The sequence below is a fragment of the Homalodisca vitripennis genome, chromosome 2, assembly GCF_021130785.1.
Source record: "Homalodisca vitripennis isolate AUS2020 chromosome 2, UT_GWSS_2.1, whole genome shotgun sequence".
NCBI classification, from domain to species: Eukaryota; Metazoa; Arthropoda; class Insecta; order Hemiptera; family Cicadellidae; genus Homalodisca; species Homalodisca vitripennis.
In genome coordinates, this window is record NC_060208.1 from 46,423,057 (window position 1) to 46,450,657 (window position 27,601).

At 32.7% G+C, this 27,601-nt stretch overlaps 1 protein-coding gene across 1 annotated transcript in view; it reads right to left on the reverse strand.

The window, feature by feature from the left end:
- LOC124353883 (inter-alpha-trypsin inhibitor heavy chain H4-like) overlaps positions 1 to 27,601 on the reverse strand; it is a 50,260-nt gene that overhangs the window by 15,147 nt on the left and 7,512 nt on the right. Inside the window, exons 2-14 of the mRNA XM_046803926.1 lie at positions 25,070 to 25,187; positions 22,820 to 23,004; positions 19,616 to 19,726; positions 16,202 to 16,340; positions 15,096 to 15,210; positions 14,482 to 14,651; positions 12,009 to 12,209; positions 10,259 to 10,484; positions 8,965 to 9,137; positions 7,708 to 7,917; positions 6,974 to 7,123; positions 2,396 to 2,635; positions 442 to 532 (exon numbers count right to left, since the gene is read on the reverse strand). Of these exons, the coding sequence (XP_046659882.1) occupies positions 442 to 532; positions 2,396 to 2,635; positions 6,974 to 7,123; positions 7,708 to 7,917; positions 8,965 to 9,137; positions 10,259 to 10,484; positions 12,009 to 12,209; positions 14,482 to 14,651; positions 15,096 to 15,210; positions 16,202 to 16,340; positions 19,616 to 19,726; positions 22,820 to 23,004; positions 25,070 to 25,186 (2,128 nt within the window). The 5' untranslated portion in view covers position 25,187. The remainder of the gene's footprint in view (positions 1 to 441; positions 533 to 2,395; positions 2,636 to 6,973; positions 7,124 to 7,707; positions 7,918 to 8,964; positions 9,138 to 10,258; positions 10,485 to 12,008; positions 12,210 to 14,481; positions 14,652 to 15,095; positions 15,211 to 16,201; positions 16,341 to 19,615; positions 19,727 to 22,819; positions 23,005 to 25,069; positions 25,188 to 27,601) is intronic.

The following is a 27,601-nucleotide window of genomic DNA, read 5'->3' on the forward strand; positions in this document are numbered from 1 at the left end:
AAAATAAATAATACTAAATAAGGGAAGCCCTTCTGGAAATGTACATACTGGACCTGTTCATTTAATTTCCAATGGTTTTATTCTGTTAATGAATTCATAGTGAGCTGATGAGATTTAAAGTCAGTATTACTGTGTCTGAAATAATTTAAGTAGTTTACTAACAAAAGAAATGATTTTATTTTTGTATTAACTTTTGTAGATAAGGTGAATTAATTAAACCAAGGTGCCTGCTATTAACCAATCATTAACTACTTAGAATCTATTAACTTAGCCTTCAAACACACCATTTCATACTTTTAAGTATGAAATGGTGGTAATTAATGGTGGTAATTAATTTTATTACCACAAAAATATCCAGCACCTTAAATTATAGAACAAGCTTTATACTTGTAATGATTACTTATTAGAAAAACATCACAAAAAGACTTTTAGTGTACTTACAAGATTGTGGTCTCAATGATTCTTGGTCAATTTCTACTGACTGGTTTGGCTTGACCACAACCAACGACGTCATTGGAGTGACAAAGTTATACTGTAACAGTGGTCATTCAAATTACAAAAATGTATTATCTGGATTTACTGTAATACTAAAATTTTGTTTATTTAAGATATTGTATATTTAAACAATTAAAAATTCTATATTTTACGAATAGTATAAATATATTTAATTATTAATAAATAACTTCACAATAATGAAATAAAAACAATTCTTAAAACATGTTTTTTAAATTACATAAAAAAAACAATTTTACTACGTTCACACAGTTTTGTAATACCACTCAGATTGTACTATAAATGTGAATAGTGCTTTTAATAGAAATAAAAATACTTGTAATAATTGACACATAAATAAATACTAACCATGCACATCTTAATCAAAATTTTACTTACAGATAAATAAACATTTAACTGTTTTTATATCTATTAAAATCATTACATTCCACATTTTTAGTACAATCTAATCAGTATTATGAATTTATTTGAATTTAGGGTAAATTACTTTACTCTTTATAATCCAATTAATTTAAAAATATGTTTTAAGAGAATGTATTTTTTTATGAATTTGATTATTTTATACACTTTTTCATAATTTTTAAATATACAGTTTTTATATCTATCCACAAATAATATACTAGGTAATAGTTAATTTACTGGTAACTAAAATAAAGTACTGGTAGCAAAAAAAATGTTATAACATTTAAATATAATTTAATAGAAAAACTTAATACAATATTCTGTATTGCAATAAATTTACAGATTAAATAGCACAATATATTGCTGGAAATAAATTTACAAAAAATTATTGGCTGTAAATTGTAAATATTTTAATATGTCTTAAGGATTGATCTATATAATTCACAATCTATAAACTTATCAAGACATTTCCCAATGCATTTTCTGCACACATATAAATACAAGCTGTGAAAACGAGTTAACTTGCGTCTGGGGAAATTATGCCACTAAATAGAAACTAACTAGTGATAAACATAAACATCTATTAATTTTCAGAATAAGGTATGACCTCTTTTTAGGGAGGGAAAATGTCTTGTTGGAACAATTTATTTATTACACCATGTATGTGTGTTATTACTTCATTTTTGCTGTCTCAGGATTGTTGATGATATTTTGTCTATTCCAGTAAATGGTTATGATTTTAGGTATGATATTATTTTGACAACTTTAGTTTTGGTTTTAGATTCTCTTCAAGTCCTGAACTCACTCTCATGGTGCCTTGAACCTGGATCATTTATGCTTTCTTATAACAATTATCAACAGCATTACATAACCCTACACCATGTGTAGGATATTGAAAATATCACAATGCTCTTGATAGTGATGCATAATAGCTACTGGTTAGCTAATCTAATGCAGTAAAAACTCTTTGATCTTATCCATCCCATTGCAGTGTATAATTGATCAGTATAAGGCTGTCAAGGTGGTTAAATGCAACTACAGAAGAAGCCAGTAAAAACTAACTCCCAGAAGTTTAAGACCTTAGTAAAGAACCTAGATAACATTAACTATAATAAACCACTGATTACTGATGACACCAATCCTATGAAGTGCGTTGTAATGGTTGAACAAACCAGGCCAACTGAATTTGTTGAGTCACCAAGAGGAAAAAAGTAGTAATATTTTTATAAGATTTATTGTATACAGGATATTATATCTATGGAACCTCAAAATAATTTAAAGTTTTGTAATATTTAATATGTGTGTACTAATTTGCCGAAAAAACAATTGTACTTTTGGAAAAAAAAGGAAATACTGAGTGGAATAGCAAATTAAAATGATTCGGATCATGAATTGTAATATATCTTTAGATTTTTTCAAACCTCGGCCTCAAATATATTTCTGTCCCACAAAACAAGCAGGGGTACATGTCTTTACTCACCCTGAGAGCCAGTTCCACAACTCTTTTCTTCACATCCTCAGTCTCCAGCACATGTCTTCTATCAAGTAACTGTTGGATGGTGAGATACGCCCAAAGCCTTTCCAATGTTCCTCTTGCTTTCTTCTTCCTCTTCAGTTTCTTGTCTTTTGCATCACCTCTGCTTTCATCTTCCATTTCCTCTTCTGAAGATTCTACACCATACAGGCTGGCCGACAAGTCGTCTATCGGCTGTGCCTCTGACTACAATCAGATGATCATATCATGAAATAAGGCTTTAATTACTACATTTTCACTCAATTACATTATACAACCACATGATCATATTCTGAGATCAGATTACAGTCAAATGGTGATTCTAAACAATTATATTGTACAAAACGCATTACTGACCATGGATGATTAAAAAGGATAACAACAGGATTTCAGATATTCTCCATAGTCAAATATTACAAAAATTTGAACACTACATTTGAAGAACTGGCATTTGTCTTCTTCAGATGTCAGAAACTAAATACATAAATTTAAGCATACACAACACATGGCAATGAACATGCCAAAGTAAAACATTACAAAAGAAGAAAGCTATGCATAAAAAATAAGCATGTACCTGAAAGTACAGCATAACCGTTTGATTTGTGCTTGTCCTGGTGTTGTACTGTACTTTCAGTCATATTAAAAGTCCAAGATTAAATTAAATTAAAAAGTGGAACTTTTTTGAAATGATTCCTCTATGATATTAGGTCTGAATTTTTGTATCTGAAGGAGCAATTTTAAGATTATTGGATCAATCTTTTTATATTTATGAAAAATGAAGCATATCACATAGGAATTCAATTGGTCAAAATGTTCTTTTGGCAGACAAAATGTCTTTTAGCAATTTTAAGATTATTGGATCAATCTTTTTATATTTATGAAAAATGAAGCACATCACATAGGAATTCAATTGGTCAAAATGTTCTTTTGGCAGACAAAATCTCTTGGACGTTTAAAAGTTCATTGCCTATCTTTAACCCTTTGTATGCTATAAGCGCTCTATGTATACTCCCAAGAAATATATTGTATCACAACAAATAATCATTTAACGCTCTAAAGGTTAAGTTGAATAATGGTTTTAGAGAGAGCACAGCAGCAATATTAATTTTTGTAGTGTTATAACAGATTAATTCTGTAAATGGGTACAATTTTATTCCGATATAAAATATATGTAAACATAGATAAAACATTCAGTTATCCTTATTTAGGGCCTTATTTTTAGCTATAGAATTATGGAAAAGTCTCATTTTAAATATATACAATATTCTTCAAAACCTTCATTTTTTCAATATTTTTAAAGGTTACTCAGAAAATTAAAAACACTTGGATGCATATTTATTAATGTGGCTGAATTAGTATTGGTGGAGTCACAGAACAAATGCAATAAGGCTGATTATAGTATGGCTGGTCACGTGACTCCTCCTCCCACCTCTTCACAAGTTTTGTCTGGCTCCCGTACTTATTCTGCCCATAGCTGATCATTTTTCGTAACCCTGTCCATAACTTCCATAGCTTTTTCTTTTACTGCTTCAAAAAATATCTCAAATCTCGTTCCTTTCAAAGCTGATTTGACTTTAAGGAATAGGTCACAGGTGGCCAAGTTGGGTGAGTAGAGTGGATGATCTAAGACAGGGATGTTGTGTTTGGCCAAACACATCTTCACTGACTAAGCTTTGTGAGCTATAAGCATCCATGACTAGTTTTTTCATAAGTCATTCTATTTTCTCTGCACATGCTCATGTACAGTAGTCATTACTCTAATGTAGTGATTCTGACTAATTATCTGTAATAAGTTCAGACAATGTTACCGATTTTTTCCATGTTAGCATCTATTTTTGATGACGAAAGATGTATTGTCTGCCAATGGGTGTGTTGTCACTTGTGTCTTCATGGCCATCTTTAAATAGTTTAAACCAACCAAACTCTTGTGTTAGTGATAAATAGTCATTACTGTAGACTTGTATCATTACAAATTTTTCATTAGCATATTTTCAAATTTTGAAAAGAAATTTGATGTCCACATGCTGTTATTTCTGAATACTCAAAATATTTCTGATGCAAAGACAAAAGATTAACTGCTATGGGTGAAATAAGTACGGAAGCCAGACATAACACGAGGAGGGGTGGGAGGGGGAGCATGTGACCGGGCATACCGGGGCCGATAACATTCCAATCAAGTTCATTAAGAGCACTCTGCCAGTCACCCTCCCAGTTATTACTGCAATATTTAATAAATCTTTAATGTCCTCAACTTTTCCAGATATATGGAAGCGTGCTCAAATCCATCCCTTAAATAAGTGTTCTTCCCCTAAAGCTCCATCTGATTTAAGACCTATTAGTATACTGCCGGCACTATCCAAGTGTTTAGAAAGAATAGTCTACCAACAATTCTCCCGTTTTATTGACAGTGGAAATATTTTGTCGGTATTTCAATCTGGGTTTCGCCCTCACCACAGTACTGCCACAGCCCTTTTAAAAATCACTGAAGATATAAGACTTGCTATGGACAAGCGACAAGCTACAATTTTGACTCTATTCAATTTTTCCAAGGCCTTCGACTGCGTGTTTCACCCTCTTTTACTGATCAAATTGAAGAGGTATGGTTTCTCTGATGGTTGTGTCAGGTGGGTGGGGTCATATCTCTCCGAGCGACAGCAGCGTGTCAAGACTGACAATGGGTGCTCCGAGTGGAAACCTGTCACCCGAGGGGTGCCTCAGGGTTCTGTACTTGGACCACTTCTTTTTACACTCTACATTAATGACATAACTACTAGCATCCGACACTCAAAGTTCCATCTTTACGCTGACGATTTACAAATTTACCGCCACTTTTCACCTAATGAGATGGACACTTGTGTACAAGTAATGAACTTTGATATTGATTCAATAGCTTACTGGACTTGCAGACATGGACTGAAACTTAATGAAACCAAGACTAACTGTATTTTAATAGGCTATCAAAGGCTTATTACTAAAATCGACATTAATACTGCTCCAAGACTGATACTGAACAACAAAGAAATAGTTTACAATGAAAAAGTAAAAAACCTGGGAATAACTATCAACAAAAACCTGGGATGGGCTGATCAGGTGTCACTAATGTGTAATAGGGTTTTTGCCTGTATACATGGCCTCAAGCGATTTGCACAGTACTTGCCGTTGGATGTTAGAGTGATGTTGGTGAAAACTCTAGTTTTACCTCACTTCAATTACTGTGACGTGGTGATCAATGACATGACTGTTGACCTTTCTAATAAAATTCAGCGTGCACAGAATTATTGTATTCGGTTCATTTTCAACTTACGACGTGATGATCACGTATCTCCTTATTTTGAGCAATTATCCCTATTAAAATCCAAAGAACTTAGAGATCTTCATGTACTTAGTCTGTTGCACGCACTAATCCACAATGGTTGTCCAAGTTATTTGGCCCAAAGTTTCGTTTTTATGTCTGATATTAGTGCACGTAAAACTCGTAGGGGTGCATCTTTATTATCAATTCCAATTCATAGCACAGCCTTATATAATAAATCTTTCACTGTTTCCGCATGTCGATTGTGGAACGCTCTCCCAGACAACATCAGAAGTATTGACAAGAGCGATCGCTTTGGGGTGGAGGTTAGGGCCTTTCTGCTGCGGACTCGGCGGGAGTGACGGTTGGTGGTTCTTGTGGTCACACTTGGGGTAACTGTATGTAAGTTGCGTGGATGGGGAATGAATGCTGTTAGGATAGGATAGTTTTATTAGTTGCCTGTTGCATTAAGAGATTTTTGTTAGAGTTTAATCAACATGGTTTATTTTAATTATAATTGGTATATATACATTATTATGTTAAATCCAATATGTAAGTAACTATTAAAGTGATTTAGTTTACGTGTCACTTACAATGTATGATGATGTGTGTATAGGTATGATTATATTTTATTTTGTTTGTTTTGTTTGGAGGTTAAGTGGTAGAGAGGACTTTTAAGTCCTAACTTCGCCTCTGTAAATAAAGTCATTTCATTTCATTTCATTTCATACGATATTCAGTTTTATTGCGTTCGTTCTGTGGCTCCGCCAATCTGTTTATTTTCTAACCACAACTTGTATCTTTAAAATGAGACATCTTCCATAATGTTACAATCATAAATAAGGATGTTAAAGTGCATGAGTGTATTAGGAAAATCTCAAGATAGTTTCACTACAGTCGGCTGTTAAACCACAGTTCTCGTTTTTATATTCATTCCAAATATGTATGAAAGCTTTGGAGGACGCTTCTATCAGTTCTACTACATAGTTAAGTTAACACTACTGATCTAGAAACATCCCCAAGTTTTATTTTTTGATTTGTAACAGTTTGAGAATTAGTAGGATTGCATGCACCATACCACGTGCATACTTATAATTACAAATGACAACCAAAATTGTTACATATAGATAAATTGGTGTAGAACTACAATGTTTTTCCTCAGCTACAAAATTGGGATGAAGGAATAGGAATAGCTCATTCTTATAGAGGTAATATGTTAATTACATCCAGTATATCAAATTTCACACTCCCACCTGAACATGATATGTGGTACTGCCATTTATAGCCAACCCGGTGACATTAGCTGAGATCTGAGTGGTCTTGTTCAGCCGACCTGCTACAACCAGTTGACTTCCCAGAAAGAGGCTGTGGAAGTTCTGGGAGGTAAGCGAACTCCGGACTACCTGTCAACATTGTCATTGTCATCATCTTTCATGGATGTTATTTTATCAAGATTACTTATATATTCTTGAACGTGACATTATATCTATCAGAGAGGCAACAGTGTAAGATTTGATTGCATTGCAAACTGGAAATTGTTACTGATAACCATAGGCCTCAATACTAAGCTCTCTACTTTTTGTAATTTACAACACCAAAATTTATAACGACCTACATATATATGTTTTCAAACAAATTATACAAATAATTAGATCAACAGAAACAGCAAAGACTCCAGAAAAGTATTATTTTATTGCCAGAAAACCATGGGCTGAGGCTTAATCATACAAAGTAAACCCATCAGGTTTACAAAATTCACTTAGTTTTAACTGTATCAATTAATTAATTATAAGATTCTGCTTTAGACTAATAGAGGTTCTGTTTATTCAGTCATGATGTGAAACAAAGCCTGGATATGCTAAATCCTGGATTGAGATAAAAAAATCAATACAAATAACACATCATTTTTCATTAAAGATCTAAAAGCCCTCTCTGAATATGACCCTATCACTAATAATTCAGCTGTGCCAGATTAACAGAAACAAACCTGGCCTGGTAAGTATGAGAATGTGACATTGGCAAGTAAAGGTGATGCCACCTCCCGGTAGAAGTTCTGCAGCTGCAATGCCACATCAGAAGCCTCATAGATGTTTCGGGCAAAACCATTGTTAGCCAGAGATAGCCTTCGAAGGAAAGACAGATCAGCTCCATCCCCAAAAGCAAGGCTGAAGATTGCACTCTGCTTCACGTTGAGGTCCTGGGAATAAAAAGAAGATAAAATTTAACAATTTAAATCAAATCATGATTTGACCTTGGGACCATGATCTTTTCTTTGTTTTCTAAATACAACAACAATTTTTATAAAATATTTCATACAAACATATGATGTATTGTGTTATTCTATAAAAAATAATACGCTTTTAAAAAAATTAACAATTTTAAACAGAATTAATAACAGAGAAATATTTATTTTGAAATAAAGACAGGCAGGATGCAGCTGTTAAGATTTTTAAGAAATTAAAATTAAATAATTTGGAATTTTAATTGAATTTCTTATGATTTAATACTTGGAGTGTAAGAGTTATGAGGAGAAACCACGTGAAGCTACATTACTTTTTTTTAAACCATAGGAAAACAAATCAAAGCCTACAGTGCGTAATTGTTGATATTGTTGAAATACATCATCTGACGATGACACCTGGAGACATGACTGCAAGGACTCCTGCTTATGTGAGAGAAACCTTCACGTTGTTGCCTGAAGGGCGTTAAAGAAAAGTTATTTGAGATTTACTTAGAAAATAACAAAATCAATTACTTTATTTATTTAATTGTAACTTAATAATAATTAGTAATAAGTAATAATTTAAAGTACTCATAAATAAAAATTAGAATTAAGTACAATGTAAACCAAAAAGATTCAATCAGGCATCTGTTTTCTGAAATTGTTGTTTTCACTGTATGCATTCTTCATAATTTCAAAACAGTAAAATAGTCAGATTCAAATTTCAGACTTTATTTAAACTTTTAATATGTATTACCCATAATATTAGATATCACATTATCTACTAAAGACATAGATTAAAAATGTATAAAAAAGATACTGGAATATCATTCAAATATAACATGCAAGAAAATACTTTTAATATATTTTATAATTATAGTAATTTGCTAAGAATGAAATCAAAACATTATTTTTCAGTAATGAACTTAATGTCTGTAAATTTTGAGGTGGCACCTCAAACTATTCAGTAAAATATGTGAGCGTATTTTACTATGCTGAGATAGTGCAAAATGTAAATCTTACCTTCACCATACTGAGTATTTTATTGTGGTCAGTGATGCCAATCGTTGGGTCTCCATCTGTCAAAAATATCACAATGGGTTCTGGTTTAGGTTTTGTCGTGTTGGCAGTCGTGTTGATGAAACTTGCTGTTGCAGCTAACATGGCTGTCTTTAATGCCCCATGTATATTTGTGCCTGTACAATAGAGTTTATTATGAAGATTAAAAAAAAATGTTTGCAGTGGACAAAAGTTTTCTTTTGATATTACCTCCGTCTTGACAGTTTCAATGAGTAGCAGTAATAATGAATAGACTCAATAAAACAGCTTCATAAATATCGGCCGTCATATGATAGCAATCTGTGCATTCCCCATGAGTGCACTTGCAGTTAACATTAACATATACCATTGATTCAATATTTACAATTCAAAATTAATAGTATATTCAGGTTTTCAATTTATTTTCATCTGCTTTTAGTTTGGAATGTTGCCATTAGATAGAGACAGGACAAATTTACCTAATTTCAACAAACATCATCAGCTTTGTCTTCATAAAAATACAATTGCAGCATGATTAAATGTCTTATGACATCCTTACTTGTTTGGGCCACTCCCCAAACAGATCATATGTTGCCCTTACTCATTTTGTACAGTGTGCATGCATTCTTTAAAGGGTTAATAAGTAAAATAGATTTTATTTCAGGTTCAAGGTGATCAAAAAATTAACTATACATCTCAACAATACGTACTTTTACAAACATTTTGTAAAATTTCAGTTATGCAATTTAAACTATCTTTAAGTAATAATACTAATATGCACAAAGAACCCATAAAGATTTGTTTTAGAATAAAATTTAAGTGATGGGTGGGTAAAATTAACTTTGAAAATAATATAAAGATCAATTTAGTTGCAAAATAAACTTTATTAAAGTGTTGTAAACTATTAATCCAGTTCATTAAATAAACAATACACATAAAATTGTTTGGTTGTATTATATTATGTTGTAATATTAATAATTATTAAGCCTTAGAAATAAAATTAATATAAAACATTAATTTTTATATACAAGTAACAATTACTTCATGTCATATTAAAACATATTAGAAGAAAACTATATACTGTAATATGAATAGTCTCTAACTTTTACACGTATTATTAAACTTCTTTTGCATGTTTCGGAATTCAAATTAAACTCCCTATCTTTGTTAACATAAATATATTAAATAAAGGTTAAAATGAAATTCAAAAATCTCACTAGCACTAATTTAAAAGCAACATTCAATATTATGAAAGAAGGGAATTATTTAATAAACGTACCTCCACCCGCAGTCATTTTCTCAATTACATCCTTTGCCTTCTGAATATAAAGGGAGGTGGCAGGGTAAGGGGGGACAGAGTTGTGTAGAGGAGAAGAGGTGGGAGGAGTTTCAGAGGGAGGAGAGGGAGTTGAGGGTAACTCAGCCTTGTTGAACCACCATAGACCTGTGGTGTGAATTTCTGGCTGTATAACTGCACTGGATGATAGAGAATCCAGGTTCCATACCTACGAATACAAAATCATTGAAATTGGTCACTATGATCAGATTGAAAGCTCAAAATAGGTTTTATCCTTCAGTTGGCAAACACTACCTAACAAGCATAAAAGTAATTAAGCACTACTAGGATGTTAATTATTCCTTAACTCCATAGTGTACTCAATTAACCTAGAAAACCACTTTAATACACACAGTAGCTTACACTCCTTTTCAAAATTACATTTAAAAAATCAGTTATTCACAGAAAATCAAAAAGTGTAAATTATTTCTCACACCTCAACTCAACAAATATTAGTAGCTTTCTATATTTAAAAAAATATTGAAATAAATTGTTTTAGTTGTTGCAATACGTCATTGCCTGATACTGAAAACAATTAAGCAGACAATCAAATTCAAGGTCGGATATTGCAAGGAGTTCGTTATGCTGAGGTTGGATATGAACAATTATACTGATTAAAATGCATTACTCTTTAGTAGTTAAGCTTCACCTTTACAAAAGTTCTTATTTTGAAGTGAACTAACGGAAATATACAGTTTGTTATACAAAAAATTATATATGTTAAAACTCTTAAAATATTTATTTAATTTAATACAAGATTTTGTTTTTTATTCTCATTTAGGGGTTTATGTAGCAGTTGTCTGTTTCAATAAGAGAAACATAATCAAATTTAAGAAGATTAGGGGTAACACCTGGCCAAAATTGTGTCAATGACATGAAAATGTTTGATGAGTCTCATATTAGAAAAGCTTTATAAGATATTTACAAGCTTTCAGTATATATATATATATATATATATATATATATATATATATATATATATATATATATATATATATATATTACATCTTCTGAACCTATTAAAATATAAAGACTTTGGTCAGCACAAAAGTTTTTATATTTAAGGCACAAGAAACACTCATAAAACCTTTTTTTAATATTATTAAAATAGAATAATTTATAAACATAAAAATTTAGAAAAATATAAAGATATTCTTAATTTTAATTTCCTGGGCCATAAATAACTACAAAGTACTAGTGATAAAAAGAGAAAAAAATATATTGATATCTTTATTGGTATGAGGTATATGTACCAAACTTGTAGTATTTAACATGCAGTAGATAATGTCATCACATCTCCTAAATCCATTATTTAAGTTATAATGAAAAATACCTAAATATATTTAAAACTTTTCTGGCTCATGCAATCCTTCAGATTCCTTAAAATGTTAGTTAATTTAAAGACGATATTACATGACCATACCAATACAGTTTAATGTCCAAATGGATACCTGACAGTTTGATAGTTTTTTTATAACTGAGTGTCATACATTTTCAAGTGATCCTTTAATGCAAATGTTATGTATTCCCAGTTATCCTCTTATGTAGCAATTAGCTGTGTACTGTAATATTTTACTTATGAATTTTCTAAAGAACATATCTTGAATTACCATGGGGACGGGGACTTACTTTACCCACCCACCTTTTAAGGTCTTACTTCATAAAATATTGTCAATATAATTGCAAGACTGACCGTGACAGCATATGAGAATTCAATAATATTGAAGAAATCCTCTGGGTCCAAGTCATCAAGGATCCTGACCATCGCCTCCTTGAGTTGCTCCAACTTGCGACCGGTCATGCTCCCACTGACATCCAACGTGAAGATGGCATGTTTTCGCAGTGGGGAGAGATTCCCGGGCGACACGAAGTGTACAAAATATCCTTCGTTCACCTGCAATTAAAGTATAAATTGTAACAACAATCACAACTTATACTCATGCAATCATAAATGTCACCAGGACCATTATGTGTAAGTAACGTGGACATTCACCTGCAATCAAAAATTAATTCAAATAAAGAACCACAATTGACATTCATGCCATCATCAAAACTGTCTACTTAATATGACACTAAGTCTTATAGATAGATTTTAAAAATCAACCTGTTGCAATTGACCACATAGTAGCACTTACAGAAAATTTCTGTGTAACTTCACTGAACATGACCCCCAGAGCCCAAAACCACCCCCAATTCAAAAGTCTATGTTATGTAACACAGCAATATAGGTCGGCTGAGTTTATTAGCCAGCTTGGTACACCATTTTATCCACACTTAAAAAACTCACAGCTCCATTATTTATAAATCTAGAGAAAGAACAAAAAGTGTTCTAGAATGCTTATAACATTCATTAAACATTTTCTCTTTTAATAAACTATTGTTAAGAGTAAAGATAAGAAGCTATCTTCCTATAACATTTAATTACATTCATTATCATTTTAATTATTTAATTATCTTTAGCTTTTTGTACAGTCAAATAATGTCATTTTTGTGAAAGCTATAGGTGTGGGGTCAATCTGGGTGCTAGCTGTGGTAGTACCCGGTTTTGACATTAAATTCTTTAACACTTTTTAAGAACACATAACTTAAATGGACGTAACCCTGGGGGTTTTGGAGCAGGGATCATTTGTTGTGTCATCCCAAATTAGTGGCATTACAATTGTATTTTTTAATTGTTTTGAGGGTTAGTTTATCCATTTATTCTTAACCTTTAATAAAAAATCAGACTGCCAGTCATGGTGTTAAAAAGGCACAAAGCTATCAATTATTGAAGTAATGTTTGTTATAATAAATTACAAGAAGGTGACAAAGACGTTTTATATTCATCAGTTTAATTTGGAAGAGAAAATTCATAAGGAAAGAACAAATTATTGAAAGCCTGCACAAGAAACGAAAACCTGTAATTTTAAACAGGATCCATTCAAGCTTGAAAAGAGCTATTCCTTATAGAGACAGCATTCGAAAAAAAGAAAAATGAATAATAATAAATAACAAAGCTGAGAAGAAAAGCAAATCAAAGAAAAGGCACCTTTATTGGATGTAATAAAAGAGAATAAAGATGAACTGAAGGAGAAAATGTCGAATGATTCCAATCAAGAAGAAGATAATAATGCTGCTTGCATTTATTACATGGAGCTTTTAATCCAAGGAGGATGCGAAGGATTCTGAATCCAGGGGTGATGAGAGGCAGGGCTGATGCAGCTTTGGCGGGTCCGGGAAAAGATATTTGGCCTGGCTTCGTCATGTCCTGCCACCGCGTTATCAAATAGAGGGTCCATTCAAATAAACGTCTGATAGGGGCCGGTAAAATTGTCCAAGAAAACCTGTCTGAGTACAGGCCTGGTGAGAGGTAGATCCAGTGCATCCATTGTTGTTGAGCTAATGAAAGCTGCTATGGGGCCAAAGTAGAAGTGAATTATTTCACTTACAAATTGTGCCAGTTAGTTCCTCACCACCAATGAAAATAACAAGTAGACCTTATATTATATTTTCCCTCAAGAATAACATGTCTAACCGGTGTTTTCAAAACTTTGTATTAACAGGTAATGTAGTACTTACTTTTACAAAACTGTTCCTTTGTGGAAAAAACTGTAGTTTCTACAAGCCTTCAAACGTTAGGTACCCCATGTTACCTCACTTTCCTCCTACTACAGCAATTTTGAAGGAATTCTAAGACATCTTTGTTTAAAAAAGTCAAAATTTACATTATATACCCAAATATTCAAAAGTTAGCTACAATTTTAAAGTGAGAGATTTCATAACATACTCAAATCAAATTCCAAACCAAGCAATGAATGAAATACACAGTTTTGTAATTCCATATACAAGTAACATTGTATGATATGACATTGTCATAATGAGCCAAAATACATGATATTCACTGTCCAAAAAATCCAAAATGATAAACTTTTTATAAAACTTAATAATTAATTGAAAAGGTAACTGTGGGATATCAGATTGAAGTTATAAATCTAATAAAGTGATATCTCTTTATAAATTCAACACCTTAACATCCAAATAACTAACATGTTATGTATTAGGTATCACAATACCCTTTATATACCTATTTGCAAAGACAAAGGTCAACAAACAAGTGACGGGGTTGGCCTGTAGAGTGGGCAAGCATGACCTATAGTTGTACTAAATTCACATATAATGATTCTCACCAATATGGAGCCTCCTGGAGGCTGGTTCTCCACATCATATCTGACTATGAGTTGACCAGAGAGACCCTCACCCTCTACCAAACTCAGCTGATTCTGTGTTGCGACCGAAGGAGTGAACATGATCAAAGCCTTCTTTTCAGTGAGTTTTTCGACTTTTACCTCCTCCCACACTGAAATAGAAAGACAGGGATTAGTTCTAATTTAGTTAATGCTGATAGTGGAGAACAACTCTACCTACAGGAGAAGTGATAGGCCCAGACACTTCACAATTTTATACACAATTTATAAATACACAGGCAGTCTAAATATCTTTACCTCCATAGCTGGGTTGGACAAAAACATACCTATGAAAATGTTAAAGTCTTGTTTATGACTACAAATATGACAGGCATGATTAACCTTATGTCTTTGATTGTTCAACACCTGAAGATAACGACAGATGCCAATTCTTAAAACATAATATTACATTTTTGATAACACATACCTGCTCTCTTTCCATTTACTAGAAATCAACTTTGAATTAACCATAGAGAAGGATAATAATTAATAGAGGTAGAGATCCCTATGATAACTGAGTAAGCTGAGCGAATCAATGTTATGATCACATTACTAACCACAGTTTTCTCCGTAACTGTCCACTTGTCCTTTAGTGTTGAATGGGAGAACTGACAGCTTTGTGAGAGGATGTGACTCAGAAATTTCCACGGTGACAGCCAGGTCAGGTACTACCTGGAAAATTGGCAGTCATTACTAGTATCAGACCTGTAATCATCCAAGCTATTGGAATAAGTAATGCTTTACATTGTTGCAATGTGAATTAATAAGAAACTTTAAAACTCATTATTTTGATGTTTTATAATTTAATATTTTATAATGTTTCAATGATTTTTGAAGTTAACTTTATTTTTTATACATCCCTATTATATCAAGTTTTTATATGAAAAATAGTATTTACATAATTATGTGAAGTGTATCACTTATGAATAATGGTTTACTTTTATACTATAAAGAAAGAATTGCAATTTTACCTTTAGAAACAGTTTTAATGAAGAGTAATTATCGGTGTGTCAAATTATTTGTACCTACATACAAAAATAAAAATGTTATAAACTAATGTATGTATAACAGACTAAGCACACATACATAACAAACTAAGAGAAGCTAATAATTTTATTTGTGGATTATAACATATTTTATTTTACAACATTTTTATTTTTGGATGTAGTTACAAATCATTTGACACACCGATATTTATGTACTCTTCATTAAAACTGTTTCTAAAGGTAAAATTGCAATTCTTTCTTTATGGTACGAAAGTAAACCAAATTTATGCATCTGAAGATGGTTTTTACCAAAAATATAGTATCAATATTTTAAAAATAATGTTATTTGTACAGTTATTTATTAAAAGTAATATGTGTGTGTGTGTCATGAAATTGACTACAGTTAAAAAAATTGTATATGTTTTAAACACACCAAAAGTGTTAATTTTGTGCACACGTATATGTAGGCACTTGAGGGGCTTAATAAGTAACTTACATTTGAAATTAAATAAATTTTAATGAAAGATTTTGACTTTATATTTAAATTACTATCACAATTAAGCTAACTATTTATTTAGAAACTAAATAAATCTACTCATAATGATTCTTATGTTATAGCAGAAATTCCTATTTGAAGTGCCTTACACTTAGTGCTTTAGTCCCACAAATTAGGTTACCTGTCCGGGATGAAGATTTATCACATGATTGTACACTCCCAATGTCCTACTCAGCAGCTGTTCATATGTCAGATTAAAACTCGCTCTGCCATATGCTTCCACATTAACAGAAATGTAGAAATGGTTGGAGTCTCTTGCGCTAAATAAAACAAAAGCTGTTACTATCATTATGGTATCAATAAATTGTAAAACAATGTTTAAACACCTAAAAAATTATATTTATAAAAAAGTAACTTCCTTAATATTGTAAAAATGTTTATAGGTTGAAGGTGAATTTCTATTGAACATTTTTACAATATAACAGATATTTGAAAAATGCTCCACTACATATATATCTTACACACAGGGCTGTACTCAGCCTTAGCGGGTACCAGAAAAGATATTCAACCGTGTCCGTCATGTCCCACCACCAAGTCCGTTAATCTGTTAGTCCGTTGACACGGTGTGGCGAGATGTGTGGAGAAACCCGGTCCAGGCCCCCTGAGGGCCTGGGTAAAATTGTCCAAAAAAACTGGTATGAGTACGGGGCTGCTTACACATCTTTATAAAACGTGCGGTACTGAAAATAGTTAATTAAAAACAACTTGCACTGAAATTAAAATTAAAATACAGTATTAACTACCACATTTAAAAAAGGTTCAATTAGTAATATTATTAGTCTATTAATATTCTCCTTCTCTTCTAAGCATTAGATTTGTGCTAAAAAATGTTTTGTATTTATTGCTAGTGCAGTTGTGTAATTATTTTTATGCACTGTTATTGTCATTAGGCCTACATATTGTTTATATTTTAGTTGTTGCTTGATAAATATTTATTGCCTACGTATATTTTTTTAATTTATCGTTAATATTTTTATATACTCGTATCTACAGTTGTCTGTACTCGTCATGTTTTTATTGTTTGTTGATTATGATATACCTATGATGTGAAATAAAAACCTACAATAAAAGTATTGGGAATATGGTAATAATTATTGTAATATTGTAAGTGGTCATTGTCTCTTATTAGTTATTTGATTTTTTTTAACCCATCAAAGTTAGGGACTGACGCTGCAGTGGAACGAGTGCGCATGCGCCAACCAACAATGACCAACAGCTGTGTAGTTTGAGTCTTCCTCTTCAGAATGCAGTTAGTCTCGTTTCTGTAAACAACATCGTTGTGTCATAACCTTCATTTATGTAAGTGTTGTTATTTTGTTTTGCCGGAAAAATGGTTAGCGTAATAATAGAGCAACGAATTGTTATTAAATTTCACGTTAAACTTGGAAAAACCGCTACTGAAACCTATAATTTACTACATGAAGTGTATGTCAGTGAATGTTTATCGCGGACTCGTGTTTTTGAATGGTTTAAGCGTTTTCAAGATGGTCGACAAGACGTGGAAGATGATTCGCGGCCAGGTCGTCCTTCAACATCAAAAACGGAAGACAATATCGAAAAAGTTGCTAATTTGATTCGGTCTGACCGACAATTAAGCATTCGTGCAGTTGCTGAATCTGTAGGCATTGATAAAGAATGTGTACGGCAAATTTTACATGACAATTTGAACATGCGAAAAGTGTGTGCAAAAATGGTAGGTACCAAAAATTCTTACGATTGATCAACAAGCAGCTCGTAAAAATGTTTGTGTACTGACACTTTGAATGCCATTGAAAATGACCCAAATTTATTGGAAAGAATAATAACATGTGATGAATCGTGGTTTTTTACTTATGATCCGGAAACGAAGCGCCAATCCATGCATTGGAAGACCTCAACTTCACAGAGAGCCAAAAAAGCAAGAACGAGCAAGTAAAAATTTAAAGCAATGATGATTGTTTATTTCGACATTCGTGCGATTGTGTACCTTCACTGGGTTCCTGAAGGTCAAACAATTAATCAACATTACTATCTTGAGGTACTTAATAAACTAAGTGAAAGAGTAAGAAAAAAAACGACCCGAAATGTGGAAGGACAAATCATGGATTTTGCACCAAGACAATGCGCCAGCTCATTCCGCGTTATCTGTCAAGCGGTTCCTGACCAAGTACAGCATCCCAGTGTTAGAACATCCACCTTACTCGCCAGACCTAGCACCATGCGACTTTTATCTTTTCCCTAAGGTGAAATCTGCATTGAAAGGTACGAGATTTGAATCCGTAGAAGCTGTTCAAGAAAAAGCGGCAAGACTCCTGAAAGAGTTGACAGAAGATGACTTTCATCATTGTTTCCAACAATGGTAACTTCGCATGGAGCGTTGCAGGGATAGAGAAGGGGTGTATATTGAAGGTAATAATAAGTAATTACATGTATGTTTAAAATGAAAATAAATTTTTTTACAATATCAGTCCCGTTATTTAATAGCCATACCTCGTATGAACTGTTAATTTGTTAATTAATTGTATTTAAAAACTTTTATATCCATTGACATTATTATTATTGTATTTATTTTGTTCATATTGTTATTAAATAATAATACATTAACTACAGTTTTGTACCTACGCTAATAAGACTTCAGTAAGTTGATTTAGTTGTCTCCTCAAATAGCTACTAGCTAGAGGGGATAGCAGCAAATCTGTTGGCACATATTTTCTTTGGGTTCAAATAAAGAATAAGTTAAAATATCTCCTGAGGTTATTCTCACTATATTAAACAATGTTAAAAACTTATTTCTTATTTTAATAAGTTGCAGATTATATTTTGTACACTGACATTGTCAATGGCTAGCGGTTAAACAAAACATTTTTGACCAATATTTATAGGACACTTTTTTGCTAGAAATAATTACTATATATTACTATCACCCACAGAAGTTTGTAAACACCCTGTATATACCCATCTAAAGAGTCATTTTTAAGTTGCCTTTTCAGTAACACTGTTGCTAGCAGTTCCAATCTTATGAGGGAAAGTCCTCGGGCATGGGCGTTCTTGGGCAGGAGAATAGCTAAGTGCATGAACTGTATTCTTATGTAAGTAAGAAATCAAAACGTTCAGCTTATTCCAGTCCTCACTGGAAAGTTGACATTTACATTTATAACAGTTAAATATTATGTATAACTAAAGAAGGAAAACATAAATAGAAAACATGTTTCATAGGTTTTAGGCTAGTGTGTATTGGAGTTGATATCTGTGTCATCAGACGTTTACATTAACCCCTTCAATGGCATGGAGCCATGTAAAAGTATCAATGGATTCCTGTAGAGAAGCCCTTTCATTCATAATCCATTTAACGGATTTGTTATGTTGTCACTAAGTATTAAACTATTGTGAAGTATTAAACACCTAGTGAAGAGTTACTAGCATTGACCTTATCTAGAAACTGGTTACACCTATTATACTCCTCACAGTCAGTCTACATTCAAATTCACAATAAAACATATTTATAAACATTTCAAGTTTTAATTATTTTTAGAAATCAGGGGTTCTCTTGTAATACCTGACTGCCAAATGTCCAGCTGTGAGTCCACTGTATAATGCATTCTGGTACTGGTATTTTGCTTCTTGCTTCTCTTTCATAAACGACCTGTACACCTTCTCGCCAACCTTCCTGTCGGAAATTTTTCCATTTTAAATATTCAAAATTATGCTATAGATATTTGCCATTATTTTGTTCAACAGAGAGAACGCTATTGTATTTAAATATAAGATGCAGAGTCTAAAACATAAAAAATATTAAGTAATATCTCAACAGTACTAAAAATATTAAAACAAAAATTATGCTCTGCACATACTTAGGATTTATAAACCTAGTTTTTATGCTATCAATGACTTTACCCCTTTCTAAGGGTCGCAGTCCCTAAGCAGTTGGTTAAAGCATGTTATTTTAAAAGCGTTTCATAAAATATGATAACTATTATAAATTTAAGTTAGGAAATCTCTGAAAATTGTACACTAAATTTATATTGAATATAAAATAGATAATATCAATAAAAGTTATAGGTGATGTTTGTTAAAAGCAGAATTAGAAAGAGAATTCTGGATTAACAGAAAAAAACTAATTTTCGTAATTGAGATTTTAGAAATATTACTTTAGCTTTAATATTAAAGCTTTCCTTTCCTAAAAGCTCATAATAAAACATTTATTGAAGACTCCAAATGGATTGTTTTGTCTCTTTTTAACCTTAACAAAGTAGGAGTACGCCACACTAGGAGTGGTGTAATTTGCTTAAACGGCATGCAAAATGTTTAGTCTAACAGAGAATTTCTTTCATTTTCGGTATATACCGCGGACAAAAATCACACAGAAAAGACATTTTTGCACTACCAGATAGACAGAAAAGAAATCTGTTAGCCTACTGAGTGATGTACTAGAATAGACGTAACTTTATCAAGCTCATTCTTGTCATTGTAGAATACAAGTTTTATGCAAAATTTAAAGTTTACATATAAAATTCTTCTTTAGATATTCTGCGGATAGTTAGGCTACGTATGGGCTCAGCCAAACCCAATAGAGATACATGTACATCATAAAACAAGACGGTGTTTATGTAGATATGACATTACATAACAAATTTCATGTTCATAGTTTAATTCGTTCACGAGATGTATTCAGCGGAAAAATAGACACACTGGTAGATAGACATAAGAGTCAGACCGTAGAACAATTTTGTCAGAACCTATAGTAACAGCCAAGCAAAGTATACCACATTTCAAGTTTTTAGCTCAATCCATTTTTGAGAATATATATCTCCAAGTTATAGGCTTTGTTAACGCTCGGAAAAATGGGATGGAGGGACATGCTCCATCATCAAACTCAATATTCTTCTTGTAGAGATGAAGCTCCATGCACAATTGCATGTCTAGTCCATGCAAAATGTCATAATTTAGTTGGTTCTCAGACAGAAGGAATTATTTCAGACTTCTCTTTATTTCTTTTTTACATTTCGATTGAATTTTGATATATTAATTAAATTGTAGGTCATTAGTGTTGACTATATTTCGAGAACAATTTGGTCTGTAGTCCTTAAATTTTGCTTAAAACTTTATTTCTACATAGATGAGAATTAGGCCGATAAAGGTGCATGTCTATCGACGAAATTTTACTAAGTGTCATTGAAGTCACTCGATAGGTTGGGAGATTTTCTTATCTGTCTGCCTGAGGACTGTAAAGATTTCTTTTCAGTCTGATGTCTGTCAGGACAGCTTAAGAATGAAATGAGCTATATAGACATAAGCAATTATTTAAAATTTAACAAACAGTGCTCGTTTTAGATACCTAAACGTTTATTCAGGGAGTACAGGTATACATATGTTATGGTTTTTATATAACTAAATTTTAAAATACTAATACACATGAACTGTATATGTTTTGGAGTAAAATGTGTCAAAAATCGGCTATAAAGTTTTTATTACAAACATTCTAAACTAAAAACGCTATTAATGTTTTTGTTGTTATTAAATTTACTAAAATTAAACATGGTTGTGTCATCTGGAATAACCCATTTAATTAATATTTTAAAATTAATAATTGACTTATTAACCGATTATCGATCGATGGGTACAAGTCTCTGTAGCCTATGTGGGGCGAATTTCGTGTGTATAAAGTGTACTATGTTTGAGATAAATTTTATTTGACATATTTCTCTCATATATTACTCGATTAAGGGTCATGTAATTATTACACTTTTACAGCACTCCCATTTTTAAGTAAGTAGCTTAAAATTAGCTGTCCATGTGCAAGGCTATTAATTATTAACCCCCCCCCCCATGAGTAAACCTCTCTTAAAAGGCTATTATGTTGAACTATCCGATGTGCTTTATTTATAATAGCAAACTGCTAAAAAACAATGGAATAAATATAGCCACAATCATATAGCTATGAACGGGTTCAAAGGTGACGAGAACATTTTTATCGACTTCACTTTTAATCGCTAAGTCGTCATAGATTTCGAATTTATCAGAAAAGATGCTGTGAAAGGTCAATAACAAAAAACGTATCTTTTTTATATGGATGTTTGGCTGTTAAAATTAATTCAAAATATTTCAATTAGTAAAATTTATTGATTTGGATTTTTTTATTGCTTGAAAAAGCATAGAATTACGTTATTTATTTTCTTATACATAAACTCATGCACTGGAATAGAAAATGAACCAACTTCGTTCACAAAAAATGATGGAATTATTTCTTAAAAGAATATGTAACTTATTCTATTTAATATAAATTACAATACGACAGAAATGATTAACCAGACAAGAATTAGGAGGAAAAGTATACTTCCTACGAAACCATGATTTAAAACAGCGTTATTATCACAGACATTAATAATACTTTCTGCTGTTATCGTTTAATCTAATGGTATAATTTCAAACAAGGGTAAAATTTTCACACAGTTATTGTGATGTGTGAAGTTGTGCTGTGAAATGTTCATCTCAGTTTTCTCAACAGAAACACGCACTTTATAATGTATCGTCTTGCCCGATAGAAGGTATAAATATAGGATGAACAGCGTTAACTTCGAGCATTTTTTACTAGTAAATATATCCTCTCAAATATTTATATTGTATAAGGCAACAGTGATGTACTCTGAATCTGAAAAAGGACATATAATTGTAGTTGGATATATCATTAGTCTTCTATACTTATTTTCGTTTTATATTTATGATATTTTCTTACCACACTAATATAATATGTGTGGCTTACAAGGTAAATCCCGTAATAAAGGCAGCCTCCGGCAATAGCACGCTGAACTTGATCTGCTGGGAGTTATTTGTGGGGTTGGTAACACTGGAGGTGACGAGAGTGTGGGCGTAGCGGGAAGACACCCTAGAGTCCACCCTCAGACTGTTTATCCTCACAGGGTCAGTCTCGTCTGGTAGCGGTCGACCCTGCGACAGGCACACTGGATGTAAATAATTTTATTTATTTATGAAACATCAACAGTCCAAGAGGGATTACTGGATTAACGTAAAGGACTAATTAATACAATAAATCATGTTGTTAATATAACATACACTTTAATCACCGAAAACAAAATGTGGACACTATTATAGAGGTATCGTTAAGGCTTCCATGACCTTTGTACACAAAATTTAATTTAACCTTATAAATATTCCTTTACAAATTAGTTTTATGTCAGTTTAGCCATTTAATTAAATATAAATATCATAAACTTATTCAAAACCACCCGTGTATAAGTAAAACATTAAGACTAAAACAGTGATTTTCAGGTTAAAACATTGTAAATTAAACAATGTCCAAAATTAAAACTATTACCTAGAGGAAATTAGACTAGTAAAATTAACTGTTAATCAGACCATAAAACAAATATTTCAACACTTCCTTTTATGCTAAGTAAAATGAAAAAAAGGAAAAATGCGCTAGTCAACTAACTTAAATTTACGGCTCCAAGTATATATATCACTAAAAACATAAAGAAGAACCGTAGGCAGAACTCCAAAATGTGCACTTACACTCGAATACTTATTGTGAATAAACCTGAGAGTCTGGACAGTGGAAAGGATTTGTGCAATTGTAGCTTTTTTAACATTTCCAGGAAAAATGAAAGAGAAACGGGAGAGGGTGAAAGTAGAAGAAATACAAAAATAAACTATATAAAGAACGCCGGTACCACGGCATCAATCCCGTTGCAAGTCACTGAACACGTAATTGTTCAAACCAGAAAATTGAAAATTGTTCCCAAAAACCAGAGTGGTTATTTCTAAAAGAAACTTAGACATGAGACTGAAACCTCTGCGCTAGTAGGGAAGTTTTATAAATGCATAATTATGTTGTATCAAGTTCTATTGCTTGTTTGGTTTCGAAACTGTGTTTTTCTATGAATTTGTTTAACTTAACGATTTAAATGCATAAGTTCACCCACACATGTAGATACAACTAATCGTTGCGTTTCCCCGATGCAGAGAGGGCCACACACAACTAAATGTAACTTCAGCCGTACGCAGTGGAACCGTGAAACAACCTGAACATCTGAACGATTTAGTTGATTCGAAATAGCTCTGCGTTAGTAGACCGATGAAATTAATTCCTCAGTGCCAAATTGTCTGTTAACCACAAAAAAGAACACGTATTTAAGGCCCCGCGTCATGAATGGGGTTCAGTGCGAATGTTACAAAACACATTAATCTTGATTCAAAACCGTTTGTGCTACTTTCTTAACCATTTAATGAAAAGGGGATGGCTCTCCCTTATGTATAGGCTCTTGTCAGGCCCGTACTAAGACCGGGGTTTTCGGACAATTTTACTGGGGCCCGGGCTCTCAGGGGGCACGTGCCGGGCCCACCGCACTTGTACGGGGCTCGCCAAAGCTGAGTACGGCCCTGGCCCCTTTTTACGCTAGAGCTCGAGATCGTATGTGTATTGGACAATCAGGAAGTCATCTCGCCGCTAGCGACTCAGCTGAAAGTTGCACCACTGCGTTCTTGGACATTGTTTTTAATGGAACTTATTAAACTAGGACGTAGAATGACATTGTTGTACATAATCGGTTGCGCCACTATTCACAGTGTGTAGTCTAACGTTATCGACGCAACTCACTTATGTATCAGTGGCGGCACTGCTCAGCAACCTAGAGTGATTGGGGTCATGTTTGCAAAGATCTTTAAAACTACCATCCACTCCAAGGATGATTCTCCTTTAGATCAAATTCTTTATCCGAAAATGTCAAAATTTGCAGTTGCCCAGATGCTAGTAACACATAGGATTTTCAGTATTCAGTATCTACTGACAGGTATAAACCAACTAGAGGTGAACTAATAAGTGTATATATTTACAAATTATATTTGGAGTGTTCATTTTAAATGAATAGAGACGCATCGAAAACAACTTTAAGTAATATAGAAGACTAAATATATTAGCCAAATAAGACACATTTGATAAATCCCTACGGTTTCTATTTTTTGAGTTTTTTATTTTAAGACGAAAACCACTTACAGTCTGGTGTGAGCGAATGACCCTTAACAATAGTGACTCGGAGCTAGGACGGAACAGTACAGATGTGCTGCACTCCACCACCGCCGTCAGGACACACAGGGCCGTGCTAGGAAACATTCTGCAACAATATAGTACATAGTAAGCTAGGACGGAACAGTATTCTATTTCTTCTTTTCCGATATCCAAAACATGCAAAATACAAATATGTTAGTATATATTTAGGGTATTTACTGAGTTTGTTAATTAGATCAGTTTTATGTAAAATCAGAGTAGAAAATCGTATAAAACCTGTCCTAGAACTCAATCTTCAATAGTTTAGGAGAAAATCGGGGTAAAGCAAAAAAAGGTTAGAGTCGAAAACACAATTTTTTTGCGTTTGGTCTACAATAATAACTCCGTTAAATTGCCTTAAAAATTCAATACATTTTGTAGAGAATTTTACTAACAAAATACGTAATATAAATAAAGTCTCGAGAAATGTGTGGTGTAGTAGGAAATACTCTGGTCGACGACTGTCTGGTGAGAGCTATCTAAATTTTCTTCAAACTGAACTATCTGAGCTTTTAGAGGATGTCCCACTGATAACACGAAGAGGAAAGTACTTCCAACATCACGGAGCGCCAGCTCATTTTGTCTTAATGAAACATTCCCGAACAGGTGGATTGGTCGAGGAGGCCCAACATTGTGGCCAGCGGTATCCCCGATTTCAACACCTTAGATTTATTTGTATGAACATGAAGTCATTAGTGTACATTTAAAAATCGGATTATGAACACGAACTTTAACACAGAATCAAACATTTCCGGAACAATACTTATAAGAACATTTTTCATTATTTTGATGAGAGCGTCTTTCGCTGTATGGCATGTTCCTCCTGAAACAAACTGTATAACTCGCGACAGTGGCTTCTGCTGACAGAATAAATTACATTTGTCTTGAAACAATACCATGCCTAGCTTTCGATCTACATAATATAAAAAATGTCATCGCACAAAATAATTTAACACTTTCTCCCACGTCGAAAGATTCTACTAGGCTACAAATTGACTGCTGTGGGCTACAGTGCAGATAGTGAAAGTAAGTAGGCAAACTGTTGCATCCTTACATGCATCGCTGTAATATAATTATATTATAAGTAGTATAATTATAGAACCAGTTTGTGACGTCATAGACATCCGATTATCTGATACTCGTATATTGAATTGATCTAGTAGATCAATTGGAGTGGATTTCGTCTGTAAAATTTATTTTAACGGTGTTAGAGAGTAGTTGTTTCAAATATAAACTGCCTAGTTGCAAATAGTTTAATTAATGTAGTTCTTAAACATTTTAATCTTTTATCGTAAAATATAGTTTATTTAAGTGTTAATAATGCCTTATAGCTACAAGCCAAGAGAAATTATGTACAATGGTCAACTCGTCCCTCGAATATCCTTGCGGCCATTCCACCCTGTCAGTTCAAACGCCGGTCGCTCGTTAAAAATATAATTATAAATATAGTTAAATATAATTTTAGTTGGGTTTTAAATAATATTTTTAGTTTTCTTGCGATGGTTTGTTTCATTTTAAGTACATCTTTAAGCTTACTAAATTTTAAACGTACATTTATATATTGTGTGCGCATTTGAATGAACACTTACATAATAATTAAAACCGTCTTTGAGCTATACACGAGGAGTGTGTAAGCATGGGGCAGTTTAGTTACCAAAGAACTGATATGCATTGGTTAATTTTATAACACGTACAATTATTATATGACAATTTTGTTATGTCGGTTTGACTATCAGGATAAAGTAGAGTATGACAAAAAGTTAAAACTCTTGTTATGTAATTAAAACTCCTTAATGGGATGGCAGTGCTCTAGCCGAGGTTTTCTCTCTCCATACAGGGTGGGTCAGATACGGTGTTCTAAACGTACATTGGAAACAGTTCGAGCTACAACAGAGAAACAAAATGCAACCCCCTTAAATCTCATACAGAGAACATATTTAAAATAATGACATCCAAATTAAGAAACAAGTTGTGCCGAAACTGGAGGTTCCGGGTTCGAGTTACAAAGCCTTACGACTAAACCTAAACATTATAGTAAAGTTTGTTTAAAAAAATATTTAACCTTTAAAAATCAATTTACCAAACATAACAAAGTCGGGGTTTAACAGAAAACGCAATATTTTTCACAAACAAGGAAGGAGTACGCTACATACACCATGTGTCGCGTGACAGGCTTCGCTAAAGTTCAATACATTTCAAGACTGAAGCTCATTTCATTATTGATAAAAAAAATAATATGCAAAAGAAATCTGTACATAATTCTACAAATATAAGACAAAGTGTCCCTCTATTGAGTGATACGCTTTAACTTGGCTCATCCAAATTCTATGGCTGGACGTTCACCATCATAGAACTCTTTCTCGTGTATGTAGAAGTGAATTTTATGCAAAATTTAAAGTCCACAGATGAAGTCTTATTCGGGATATCCTGCCACATGATTCGTTCACATTTTTGTTCATTCAACTGAGTTACATATCAGTG